The following is a 14,030-nucleotide window of genomic DNA, read 5'->3' on the forward strand; positions in this document are numbered from 1 at the left end:
CCCCCCCCCCCCCCCCCCCGCCACGAAATTCGTGCACTGGGCCTCTAATAATGAAATAAATGTAGGTGACTCTGAGGAAACGAATGAGCAGCCCTTTCCTTTTCAGACGACAAATATGGAAAATAAAAAGATCAAATACAGGGTGGGGTAAAGGTAGGTTTACATTTGTGAGAAGGTGAAACACAGAGTTTATCCTTGTATTCTTTATTAGTTAGTATATTATTTTTCATACTCATAACTGTAAAACTACTTTTGCCCCACCCTGGATTTAAGGACACCGAGAGAAAGGGAAACAGGTCAAATGGCTTGGCTACTTGTCTTCTACTCTATAATGCTAAATGTATGACCACTCCTAAGACTGGACTCAAAAACTAAATTGCACTCCATTTTAAGGAGGATATAGCAATCAACAGATGAGTGATATAATGTACATAACCCAGAAAAAGATGCTGTTAAGAATGGGAATTTAGGCCCCAGATGGGTGGCTCAGTTGGTTGGCACATTATCCCATGCACCAAAAAAGGTTGTGGGTTTGTTCCCTGGTCAGGGTGCATACAAGAGGCAACCTATTAATGTTTCTCTCTCACATTGATGTTTCTCTCTCTCTCTCTCTCTCTCTGTTTCTCCCTCCCTCTCCCAACTCTATAGTCAATAAAAATATATCCTCAGGTGAGGATTTAAAAAAAGAATGGGAATTTGGTATATAAAAAATGCAGTATCACAAACACATGGAAAATGGAAATATTATTTAATGTATGGTGCTGAGACAATACTACTTGGGGAAAAAAAGAAATGGTTCACATCTCACCATAAACCAAAACAAATCAAATGCCAAATGGATTAAATGTAAAGGTAAAAAAAGCTTTTAAAAAAATTTTGATAAATAGAAATTATTTATAAGAGCATCAGAAAAAGAATTAAAATACTTAGGAAAAACTTAACCATGTTGGCTAAAGACCTGAAAAATGAAAACTATGAAATATTACCAAAAATATTTAAAGACACAAATGAATGAAAAGACATCCCATGTTTGTGAATTGGAAGACAATACTATTACAGTATCAATAGTGCCCTAGCCGGTTTAGCTTAGTGGATAGAGCATCAGACTGTGGACCAAAGATTCCCAGGTTCAATTCTTGTCATGGTCAAGTACCTTAGTTGCAGGCTCCTCCCCGGCCCGGGTGGGGCTTGTGCTAGAAGCAACCAATTGATACGTTTCTCACACATCAATGTTTCTCTGTCTTTCCCTTTCTCTTCTACTCTCCCTAAAAATCAATGGGAAAATATCCTTGGGCAAGGATTAACCAAAAAAGGAAAAAAAAATATCAATAGTACCCTAAGCAATCCTACAAATTTAATGCAAACCCAATCAAAATCTCAATGGTGTTTTCACAGAAATAGAGAAAATTCCATCTTAAAATTTATATGGAATCTTAAGGAACTCTGAATAGCTAAAACTATCTTGAAAAAGAAAAACAAAGTTGGGGTTCTCACACTTCCTGATTTAAAAACTGATGACAAAGCTATAGTAATCAAAACAGTATATGGTGATCAAAACAGTGACAAAACGACAGGTATATAAACCAAAGGAATAGAATAGAGAGAAATAGCCCTTGTATATATGGCCAAATCATTTTTGCCAAGGTGCCAAGACCATTCAATGGGAAGATGAAGTCTTTTCAACAAATGGTGCCAGGTAAACTGGATATCCACATACTGTAGGGCCTTGACTTACGACGAGTTTAATTCGTTCCAAGACCGAGCTCGTTAAGGAGCTCGTTAACTCAAATTACTCTATCAACTCAATGCAAAAAATCAGCTGAGACATAGCTGGTATTTCAAAAAACTCTTTAGTTGGGACACTCGTAAGTCAAGGCCCCACTGTATAAAAGAATGAAGTTGGACCTTTACCTTACATCAGTTGTTCTCAACCTTGGCTGCACATTAGAATCACCTGGGAATCTTTTTAAAATCCTGATTTCTGGGCCTCATCCTCCGGAAATTCTGTTTCTTTGATATGGGGTGAGGCCACAACATTAGTAACAAAGAAACTATTTTTTTAAAAATATATTTTATTGATTTTTTTTTACAGAGAGGAAGGGAGAAGGAGAGGGATAGTTAGAAACATTGATGAGAGAGAAACATTGATTCAGCTGCCTCCTGCACACCCCCCACTGGGGATGTTCCCGCAACCAAGGTACATGCCCTTGACCGGAAGTGAACCTGGGACCTTTCAGTCCACAGGCCGACGCTCTATCCACTGAGCCAAACCGGTCAGGGCCCTCATACTACTATTTAAAAAACAACAGAAAATAACAAGTGTTGATGAAAAAAGAGAAAAATTGGAATCTTGTGTACTTAGAAATGTAAACTAGTATAGCCACTATGGAAAATAGTGTGGCAGTTCCTAAAAAAATTAAAAATAGAATTACCCTATGATCTAGCAATTCTACTTCTGGATATATACCCCCCAAATTGAAAGCAGGGTCTCAAAGAGATATCTGTATACCCATGTTCAAAACAGCATTATTCACAACAGCAAAAAGGTAGAAAGAAGCCAATATGAAAAGGCTACAAACTGTATGATTCCTACTATATAATATTCTGGAAAAGGCAAAACTATGGAGATAGTTAAAAGATTAGTGTTTGCCAGTAGGTGTGAGCGGAGGCTGCTGGCCCCAATCAACCCTCAGGGCTTCTCTACCTCCCCCTGCTCCTGAGGCGCGATTGGGTCCGGCAACCACTGCTCACACCTGCTGCCGGCTTGGGCCCCACTCGCACCCGCTGCTGGTACCAGAGCCGCCGCTCACACCCGCTGCCAGTGCCCGGTGCCAGTCCAGATTGCTCGGCACTGTCAGTGGGTGTGAGCAGCAGCTCTGGCCCCAATAGCCCCTGAGGGCTTCTCCACCTCCCCCTGCTCAGCAAGTGTGAGCGTTGATGGCAACACATGGGAGCGGCAGCGGGAGTGGGGTTGCAGCAGACAGGGGACCGGCAGACAGGTGACCGGGGGCTGTGGCAGGAGAGGCTGGGCGGTAGTGCCGAGGATGGGCCAAGACCCGCTCCTATGCCCACTGCAGCCTCAGGGCCCACAGTTCCTTTCAAGGTGCACAAATTCATGCATTGGGCCCCTAGTTAAGAAAGAATACACACTTGCAAAATAATTGAGGTATCTATCCTCTCGTCCAAAGATGTCTGAAGGCTTAATGATAATGGCTTCTGGAAATGCATCTCTCACTTCTTTCTCTCCAACAGCCTAAAGGAACCAAACAAACAGAGTTCTGAGATGAGTAAAAAAAAAAGCATCCATTTTTTTCACTATTGGGACACTACTTCTATTTCAAAGATCATATGTTCCTCCAGATTAAGGTAATGGTACTGTTCATAGATCTCAATTACACAGAATTTTTTAAAATCACACATAAAAAATAGTCCCTGTCTCTTATAGCTCTTATTGGATTTCTTCTCATAATTATTATAGGGAAGCTTACATAGAAGGAGAAAAATCAGAGAAGAATTTTTCTAGCCTCCATTTTCCCTTCTAATTACAGTTTCTCTGGTTTGTGTCAACAACTTAGCATCCTGCCAGAGAAAGAGCTGTGTGGTTGGCCAGGTAGGTCCTTAATCTTCCTGTCCTCACTTGTTGTCATCTATTCACCTCCTAGACAAGGTCTCTTGCTCAATGCAGATATCAATCTTCTTTTCCACCCCAATTTTCTTTCCACCTACACCACCACTGTGGGTGACATCAATGTCCAAGTGGACGTGGATCTCTGTTTCTTGAGATTCTCAACTCCAATAACCACCTCTTCAGTCCACTTCTGCACTCTCAACTCGGTCAGGACACAGACCATATCAACAACTGGAAGTGCCCTTCTTCTGAAACTAAATGAAGACACCTTCCTCTCAGAGAACAATTTCCTACACTTCCAGCCTGCTTGTTCTTGCTTTTCTATTCCTGACATAATCTGTTTCTCAACCTTTTCAGAAACTCTAGTCCACTGATTCTGCTTTCCTCTATATCAACCCCTCCAAACATCCTTTGTCTCTGATTAGATTCCACAGTCCAACTTCTCAATCACTCTCTTACCAATACTGTAAAATGCCTTGTCATTTTGTCCACTACTCCACCCACTAGGCAAAATACCAACCCTGGGAGGACCCCATCACTCTCCTTCTCTGAGCCATGAACTCCTTCTGCCTTCAGAGTTGGAAGAAATTAAATAAATAAAAATGCCAAATTGGTACCACTATATAGTCATGCGCACATAGCACTTTGGTCAGCAACAGACCACATACACTAAGCCCCCTAAGATTACAATGGAGCTAAAAAAAATTCTTATCATCTAGAGATGGGGTAGTCATCTTAACAACTTAGTGCAATGCATTACTCACATGTTTGTGGTGATGCTGATGTAAACAAACCTACTGCACTGCCTGCCATATAAAATAGTATATACAATTATGTACAGTCCATAATACTTGATAATGATAACAAACAACTGTTACTTATTTATATATTTACTATACTATATTTTTATTTTAATATGTACTCTTTCTACTTACATTTTCACTTGTTCTTGATTTAACCTTGTGTGTTTGTACAGTAACATGCTATACAGGCTTGTAGCCTTGAGAGCAATAGGCTATACCATCTAGGTTTGTATAGGTGCTCTCTACAATGTTCGTAAGACAAAATGGCATAACAACGCATTTCTCAGAGTGCAATTCTAAGTGACCCATGACTGTAAATTCACCAGTTTTAACTGGGTCCTTAACATTTCCCACATATAGTGTTTTCTTATAATTACTTTACTCTCCCATGTGACAATTTCAAACATTTTCTATTCTATTCAAATTTCTCCTTTATTTTCCTTTCCCTTCCAGTAAATGACATTAACCTGTTAATGCAAAGAGAAGATATACCACAGGAAAAAAACCATCTCTGTTCTCAGCACTTAATCTACAAACTGAGGTGCATGAACCAACATTTTCTCCTTCTTTCTCAACACATCAGAGGAGCAGTGCCACCACCAATGCTTTGGAGCTCACCTCCTTTAACTTTCTCAGGAACCTGCCCCATTTTCTCTCTCCTGTATCTTCAGTCTCAGTCTCTTTACCAGCACCATCCCACCAGCATTTAAAACAACGTCTTTTAAACAAAGATCTTCTACCTTAAAAGAAAAATAATTTTCCAACTTCCTGTGACCCTCCAGCTTCCTGTCCAACTGTCCCCTACTCCATTCTTTTACCAAACCACCTAAAATGCCACCTGCCCTTACTGTCCCACTGACTCAGCTCCTACTAACTTCTCACTCACCTGTACTCTGGATTCTGTCCCAAAGTTTGTACTCAAATGATTCTAGGTTAAGATCACCGATGGCCTCCATATGGGTAGATCCAAGGTTACTTTAGAGTTCTCACTTACTTGGCTTCTCAGTAGCATTCATAAGTAACTACTCGCTCCTTGCAACACTGTCTTCCCGTGGCTTTCATAACCTCACATCTCCTGGTTTCCCTCCTACCTGATCACGTTCACTCTAAGTCTTTTGTTTGTTTTGATGAGGACTACCAAGTCCTCATCTACCAGACCACTAATCACTGGAATTCCTCTGGGCCCAGTCCAAAGCTCTCTTCTCAATCCATGTTTCCACACTAGGTCATCTTATCCCCTCCAACTACTTCAATTATCAACAAATGCTGGTGACTCCCTAATTTATACCTCGAACCAGACCTCTCTTCTGAGCTGCAGGATCATAAATCCCATTCATCCACATTACCTGGATGATTGACACACATCTGAAATACTACCCACGTCCAAAACTGAATCATCCTCTTCCATTCTCCAGAAATTGTATTTCTCAATCTTTGCTGCACACTGAAATTACCTAGGGAGAGTTTTAAAATGCTGATGCCAAATTGTATTCCAATAGATTCTATTTGAATTGGTCTCAGTGCGGTTTGGGCATCAGGATTTTTCAAAGCTCCCTCAGTGATTCTAATGTGTAGCTAAGGTCAAGAACCACTGCCCTAAAGCTTAGTCTCAAATGTTTCTCATCTCATTCAATAGCACCACTGTCCACCCAGTGGTTTAAGCCAAAGAGCTGGACATATTTGACTCTTCCCTCTTTCTCACCACTAACTTCCCCTGCCCTGTCGCTTCCAAACAATCATGAATTCAGATGATTCTATAAATGCCAGGGCAGAGGCAGGCAGTGTGAACTTTCTCTTTCTCTCTCTAGTGTAGTATGAAAATATGAAGCCTAGCATGCTGTCAGGCAGTTTTGTGAGTACGAAACACACACACACACACACACACACACACACACACACACACACACAAACAGAATCACAGAGAAACAAAGCTGAAGCCCTGATGAACCTTGGCAGCAATGTGGCTAAGGTTTCCTACTGCTGGCTTTTTCAGATATGTGAACCTATAAATTCCCCTTTGTTTAAGACAGTTTACGCTGAATCTTCTGATGCTAGTAATTTAAAGCGCCCTCTCTCCTCCATTATAGGCTCCTACAGTAGTTCGCTATTTTGTAATACCTGGTACATCGGGAATTATTTTCCTTAATGAACTAGAAACTAGATATGGGCTAAATGCTAAGACCATGTCTGTTTTATTTACTCCTATATCTCCAATGCCTAATTCAATGGACCATGTCTGTTTTATTTACTCCTATATCTCCAATGCCTCATACAATGTAGCACATAGTAGATGCTTCATAAACAATTTGTTCAATAAAGGAATGCAGTGGGTCAAAAAGTTGGAGCCACTGTCAAGGACCTCTGGTCATTCTCAGTCTTCATATCACCCCTTCAGATGTAGCACAAGGTCATAACTATACAAGGGGTTTGAGAAAAAAAGATGATTATGTAACCTTGGTAGGTGACACAGGTAAGATTCTTTCAGGCAGGAGTCATACTCTACCATTTTTATTTACTGTGTAATTCTACTATGACCCAAGAACCTGCATTTTAGAGGGTAATAATATAGTCTATCCATCTTTGAAGCCCCTTAGCATAGTTTCCTACAAATAGAAGGCACTCGACCAAAATGGCAGAACACAGTGCACATGCACATGCTCCCTCACACATAAATCTAATTCTGGTATGGAGGCTTAAAAACCCCTTTTAATCCTGGATATGTCGATGAGAAACCCTGAGTAAAAACTTAATTCATGTTTTAAAGGGGCCAGGAAACTCCAGCTCTGTGAATCACTTCCCAAATCAACTTGTTACTTACCTTATTTCTCAGATATCTAGAAGTACTTTTAATATCGGCATTCAGATGTGAAATGTGAATAAGTTTTTCAACTCCAGCTTCCTTGGACACCTGAGCAATTGCTTGGGGAATTTTCACAAAAACATCCTCAAAATCAAAGTTTCTAGAAGAAAAGAAAAGGGGATCTGCTAAGAACACTTAACTCAGGATTTCAAAGCTTTCTGTCTGATTTTCATGCTAGTGCTAGAATTCATAATAACTGAACTGTAAAACAGCAATGATTTCACCCAAAATGAAACTTACTTTTATTTTACTGCTCACTGTTTATTACTATATATATAATTCAAGGTTTACTAATGTTACAAATCAGCATAATGTTCTGTGTCCTCAATGAATTCCAAGGCTGAGGGCCTTGAAAAAAATCTGGCTGCACTGTTTGGGTAGGGATGAGGAAAGCACTGGGACCAGGGAAATCACTTTTTATTCTATGCCTTTGTTTCTCTCAGGGTTAAAAAGAACAGACAGTCACTAGTTTAATCCAACAACATTAACTAAATGCTTACTCTGTTCTACACTGTGTTAGTCACTATGGTAGGTATAATGCTAAGACCCTCCAAGTCATCAAAGAACTTAAGAGCATTTGATGAGGTAGACATATATAAACAAATCTAAGTCAAACTTTAGTAAATGCTACAAAAACAGGTCTGAACAAAGTTTTGCGGAACTACAGGTTTTAAACAATAGTTTTTGATAAACAACTCACACAAGAACTGTTCAAACCAGTACTCATGCCATCTTCAGTTAACAATATGGAGAACAGATCTAGAACATTGCCACACTGGAAAACCCAATGGTCACCTTGTTGACAGTGGAACAGGCAAAATTCTCCTACCAAACCCCATCCCAGCTGGAAAGATCCAAGCACAGGACCAGTATTGGTCATCCTGTCCAGTTGATGACACGGACCATACTGACCACACTGACACAATCCATACATACTTCTTATGGGCCGCACATCACACTGCTTATTTGTACCAAACTTATGCAACTAAATCCCCTAAGGGGAAGGGCGGTTGATGTGTGTGCAAATGCTTAGTATGTAAATGGTTGCTTATTGATGAACTAATTTAAAATGTCATCACAACAATGCTTAACATACAAACAGTGCCCAATAAGTGTCTACTGAACCCTAAGACAGCTTACACAAAGAAATGAGTCAAGCCGAAGCCGGTTTAGCTCGGTGGATAGAGCGTCGGCCTGCGGACTGAAAGGTCCCAGGTTCGATTCCGGCCAAGGGCATGTACCTGGGTTGCGGGCACATCCCCAGTGGGGGATGTGCAGGAGGCAGCTGATCGATGTTTCTCTCTCATCGATGTTTCTAACTCTCTATCTCTCTCCCTTCCTCTCTGTAAAAAACCAATAAAATATATTAAAAAAAAAAAAAAAAAAAGAAATGAGTCAAGACTTACTTGGTTTCCCAGTCTCGCCCAACAAGATTGATGACCACATTGCTGTGCTCGACTGCTCTTCGGATAGAATCTTTGTTTCTCGCATTCCATTCCTATAATGGCAATAGACAATCAAGTAAAAACATAAGGGGTATACGCTAGCACTTAACCTTTCTGTAGGGCCCCACCCACATCCCCCGGCAAATTTCAAAATGGGCCATATGTTGTAGTCACAGTACAGTGCCATCTCACACAGGCTCTATTTATTACAACAGAAATTATTCTGAGATCTCAAACCCCTGCTGATTCTCTGACTCTTCTGGAGACAAATAGTTGAAAGTCCACTTTATTCAGGTAATCAAATGGTAGAACAAGCAAAAAAAAAATGTTCTTCATTTAAAAGAATAAAATGATTTGAGAGAGAGAGAAAGACAGAGAGAGAAACATCTATTTATTGTTCCACCTATTTATGCATTCATTGGTTGCTTCTCGTATGAGCTCTGACTGGGGATCGAACCCACAATGTTGGTGTATCAGCACGATGCTCCAAATGAGATACCCACCCAGGGCAAAATGCTCTTCATTTTTAATGGACCACATCAATTTTTGTCCACCCAAATGCCACATGTCTATAAAGGAATCCAGTAATCAAGTCTCTCTTCCTGAAATATAGCTGAACAACCAAGTATCATCTGGGATATAAACTGATTTTCCCTTTCAGCAGCAATCAGTTACAGACTGAAGATAAGGAGGGTCTACTAAAGGCTAATAATAAATTGGGAACATTCATAATAATTTTTCATATTTTTTAAACTCTTTCCTCTTTTTAATCCCAAATCTAGTCATTTCTACTTTAAAGACATGAAAACAACACTCAAAGAGAAGTGACCTGCCTAAAACTCCAGATTAAGCTAATGGCAGAATTTGGTGTAGAACTACAATTCTGAGCATCAGTTAGAACTTCAGTTAGATTGATGATTCTTATCCAAAATAGTGACTAGGAATTCAATAACCTCAGACAAAGGTACAGAGTTTTCTATATTACAGTGAAACTAAATTTTTAAAGCATTTCAATGAAAGATAATAAGAATTTCATAGAGTCAAATATTAAGTGTGTATGCATGAATGAATGGAGTGGGAAGGAGAGTGAGGGGAAGAGAAAAGGGAAAAGAGAAAGGGGGATGGAGACGAAGAGGATGAGTGAACATGAGCAAGCATACTCAAATGCCTGTGTAATTTAGAAAAGAGTGAATGGGCTATAGATATCAGATTCAAAAGCAAAAAAAAAACAACAACAAAAAACAAAGTCCTAACTAGGAAGAACTAGTTATGATGGAGAGTGGGGTGGAAGAGACAGTACAGAATAACAGCTTTGGAGTCAGACAGGAATGCATATTCCAGTTTGCCATTTACTAGCTGTGCAGAAATGATCTCTCCAAGCTCCATGTAAAATCTGAAAGTACAGCCTAACTCATGGGGTTGCCATGAAGATTAAGTAAAATATGCATAAAATCTACAGCACAGTGACGGACATACTCATCCAAAAAAAGCAGCTCTACATATAAAGAGCTAAAAAAAAACCAGATTTTTTCAGCCAAGATGGAAAGGATGGGAGAGGAAGAATCTAAAAAATAACTCAAGAGATTAAAAATTATAGCAGAGTCTGGCTACTACAAATTCAGGCAGAATTTCCCACAACCTCTTCAGATTCAATAGTTAACTAGAGTAACTCACAGAACTCAGGAAAGTGCTATACCTATAATGGCCATTATATTATAACTAGAGGCCCGGTGCACAAAAATTTGTGCACTCGGGAGGGGGGAGGGGGGTCCCCCAGCCCGGCCTGTGCCCTCTCGCAGTCTGGGACCCCTCGGGAGATAACGACCTGCTGGCTTAGGCCTGCTCCCGGGTGGCAGAGGGCACGCCCAATCCCTAGGTGCAGCCCCTGGTCAGGCTCAGAGCAGGGCCGATTGGGGAGTTGGGGGGCCGCCCCCTGTCATTCACAGAGCAGGGCGGATAGGGAGGTTGCGATGCCACCCCCTGTCACGCACAGAGCAGGGCCAATCAGGGGGTTGGGGCGCTGCCCCCTGTCACTCACAGAGCAGGGCCGATCAGGGGGTTGGGGCGCTGCCCCCTGTCACTCACAGAGCAGGGCCTATCAGGGGGGTTGGGGCGCTCCCCCCATCACGCACAGAGCAGGGCCCATCAGGGGGTTGAGGAGCTCCCCCGTCATGCACAGAGCAGGGCCGATAGGGGAGTTGGGGCACCGCCCCCTGTCACACACAGAGCAGGGCGGATCAGGAGGTTGGGGCGCTGCACCCTGTCACACTCAGAGCAGGGCCAATGGGGAGGTTATGGCTCTCCCCCGTCACACACAGAGCAAGGCCTGTGGAGGGGGGTTGGGGCGCCGCACCCTCTATCACCCACAGAGCAGGGCCGATCAGGAGGTTAGGGCGCCGCCACTGTCACACTCGGGGCAGGGCCGATGGAGAGGTTATGGCTCTACCCTGTCACACACAGAGCAGGGCCCATGGGGGGGGGGCGGGGCTTGGGGCGCCGCACCCTGTCACACAGAGCCGCAGGGTGATCAGGGGATTGGGGAGCTCCGCCCTATCAGGCACAGAGCAGGGCTGATCAGGGGGTTGGGGTGCCTTCCCCTGTCACAAACAGAGCAGGGTGGATAGGGAGGTTGTGGCCCCGCCCCCTGTCACACACACCGCCGCAGGGCGATCAGGGGGTTTGGGCGCTGCCCCCTGTCACGCTGATCCCGGTGCCGGGAGGCATATTACCCTTTTACTATATAGAATAGAGGCCTGGTGCATGGGTGGGGGCCGGCTGGTTTTCCCTGAAGGGTGTCCTGGATCAGGGTGGGGGTCCCCACTGGGGTGCCTGGCCAGTCTGGCTGAGGGGCTGAGGGCCGTTTTCAGGCTGGCGGGTGACTGAAGCTCCCAACCGCTCCTTTTTTTCTTTTTTAAATCTGGGCCAGCTTTAGCTCTGAGGCCTCGCTGCTGAAAACATTGATACAATGTTGGGGTCAGGTTGGCTGAAGCCCGGCTGACTGAAAGCTGGTTTCTGGGGTTTTGTTTAGCTTCTATATTTGCAACATAGTTGCTTAGAGTTGCAGCTGAGAGGCCGGCAAGTCAGACGGGGAATGTTGGAGTTTGCCAGTCACTGGAGCAAGCAAGCCTCCCTGTTCGCTTCAGTGCATGGCTGCCGGCCGCCATCTTGGCTGGCAGTTAATTTGCATAAGGATATGCTTATTAGCCAATGGGAAGGGTAGCGGTCGTACGCTAATTACCATGTTTCTCTTTAATTAGTGTAGATGGATACAAATGAATGGTCAGATGAAGAGATATATAGAGCAAGGTCTGGAAGGGTCCTGAGTGCAAGAGCATCCGTCCCTGTGGAGTCAGGGTGTGCCACTGATATATCGAAATGTTCACCAATCAGGAAGTGCCCTGGGCCTGGGTGTCCAGACAGTTACACAGGCATGATTGATTAAGTCAAAGGATCCTGTGATTGAGCTCTCCAGCCTTCCTCCTTTTCCGGAAGGTTGGGTTGGCCCAAAGTTCCAACCCTCTAATAATGTGATTGGTCTTTCTGGTGACTAGCCCTCATCCTGAAGCTATCTAGGGCCACTCTCCCCTCAAAAAAATAATAATAAATGATGGCAAAGTAAGGGGATGCTGCACAGACATGCTCCCAGGACCAAACAGGAATTATAACTAAAATACAGGAAAACTTCCTGAATAATCAAATAAAGACTCACTGGAAAGAAACCTAATAACTTAGGATGGAAAGTAGAGACTGTATAGAGACTAGTGGGAGGGGCTGAGGAGCGAAGGGTTGGCTGGGCTCCCAAAGACTCTCTGAAGTTCTGGAGAGATATCTCAGCTGTAGGGGGTTCCCACTGAGGACTTTGGGGTCTAAACCCCAAGCTGGGTCCCCCAGCAGAGAGCACCAGAACTGAGAAGGGTACCCACATAACATCTGGCTGTGAAAAGCAGAGGGGTTGCTATCTGCCAGGGAAAGACAGCTGGAAATACAGGCACCCTCTTAAAGCACCAATGCACAAAATTCCCTGTGGAGTCACCCACCTTGTGCTCCGGCAGAGGGAGGGCAGAGTGGACTGGAGCTGTGTGAGCAGAAGCCAGGATCAGTAGCTCTGGGGTTAGAACTCAGAAGGCAGACACCCCAGTTTCCTGTGCTGAGTCAGTCCCTCACGTTACAGAGGTCATCTTACTCACATAGACATTTGCTATACAGGTGGCTTTGCCTGGGGGAAGGCAGTTGACCCACCCTATTGAAAAACACCTAATCCCACAGTGCAGAGTTTCTGAGGCCCATTAAAAGACTAAGAATAACAATTAGCCTCCAGGCAGAAGCAAGTGCCCCACTTTGTTGAAAAAAATCTTGCCACACCTGTGGATGATTGCTTAGGGGCTATTCAAGATGGAATCCTCTCAGTCTGTGGCAGAGGAGGACTCCTGAGGCTTTGAGTCTTTGCCTAAATAGTCAAAAACAGCATTTGACATTGTCCTCCATTAGCGATTGAGAAGCATAGCAGATCTACCTAATACACAGTCACAAACCCAAACAGGCAGCCAAAATGAGGAGGCAAAGAAACAATCCCCAAATGAAAGAACAAGAGAATTCTCCAGAAGAAGAGAGAAATGAAATGGAGATAAACAATTTATCTGACATAGAGTTCAGAATATTGATGGTAAAGATGCTCAACAGCATGAGAAATGATATAATAAATATGAAATCAGAAATAAAGAATGACATAGCACAAATAAAGAACACATTGGAAGGAATCAGGAAGAATCAGAAAACATGAATAGGCCAATGACAACTAATAAAATAGATGCAGTAATAAAAAAACTCCCACCAAACAAAAGTTCAGGTCCGGATGGCTTCACAGGGGAGTTTTATCAAATATTCAAAGAAAAACTAACACCAACACTCCTCAAAATATTCCAAAAAAAAAAAAAAAACAAGAGGAAAGAACACCTCCAAGTTCTTTTTATGAGGCCAGCATTATCCTAACTCCAAAACCAGATAAAGACACTACAAAGAAAGAGAATCACAGGCCAATATCTCTGATGAACATAGATGCTAAAATCCTCAACAAAATATTAGCAAATCGCATCCAGCAATATATTAAAAAGATCATACACCATGACCAAATGGGATTTATTCTAGGGATGCAAGGCTGGTACAATATTCACAAATCAATAAATGTAATACATCACAAACAAATTGAAAGACAAAAATCACATGATCATATCAGAAAAAGCATTTGACAAAATTCCAACACCAATTTTGGAACAAAAACTTCTCAGCAAAGTGGG

At 42.7% G+C, this 14,030-nt stretch overlaps 1 protein-coding gene across 2 annotated transcripts in view; it reads right to left on the reverse strand.

Moving 5' to 3' along the window:
• NDUFA9 (NADH:ubiquinone oxidoreductase subunit A9) overlaps positions 1-14,030 on the reverse strand; it is a 40,924-nt gene that overhangs the window by 14,504 nt on the left and 12,390 nt on the right. For both annotated transcript variants that reach the window (XM_006096060.3, XM_023759935.1), the window contains exons 4-6: positions 8,698-8,789; positions 7,250-7,391; positions 3,151-3,253 (exon numbers count right to left, since the gene is read on the reverse strand). In XM_006096060.3, the coding sequence (XP_006096122.1) occupies positions 3,151-3,253; positions 7,250-7,391; positions 8,698-8,789 (337 nt within the window). The remainder of the gene's footprint in view (positions 1-3,150; positions 3,254-7,249; positions 7,392-8,697; positions 8,790-14,030) is intronic.

Source organism: Myotis lucifugus, unplaced genomic scaffold (genome assembly GCF_000147115.1).
Source record: "Myotis lucifugus unplaced genomic scaffold, Myoluc2.0 scaffold_167, whole genome shotgun sequence".
NCBI classification, from domain to species: Eukaryota; Metazoa; Chordata; class Mammalia; order Chiroptera; family Vespertilionidae; genus Myotis; species Myotis lucifugus.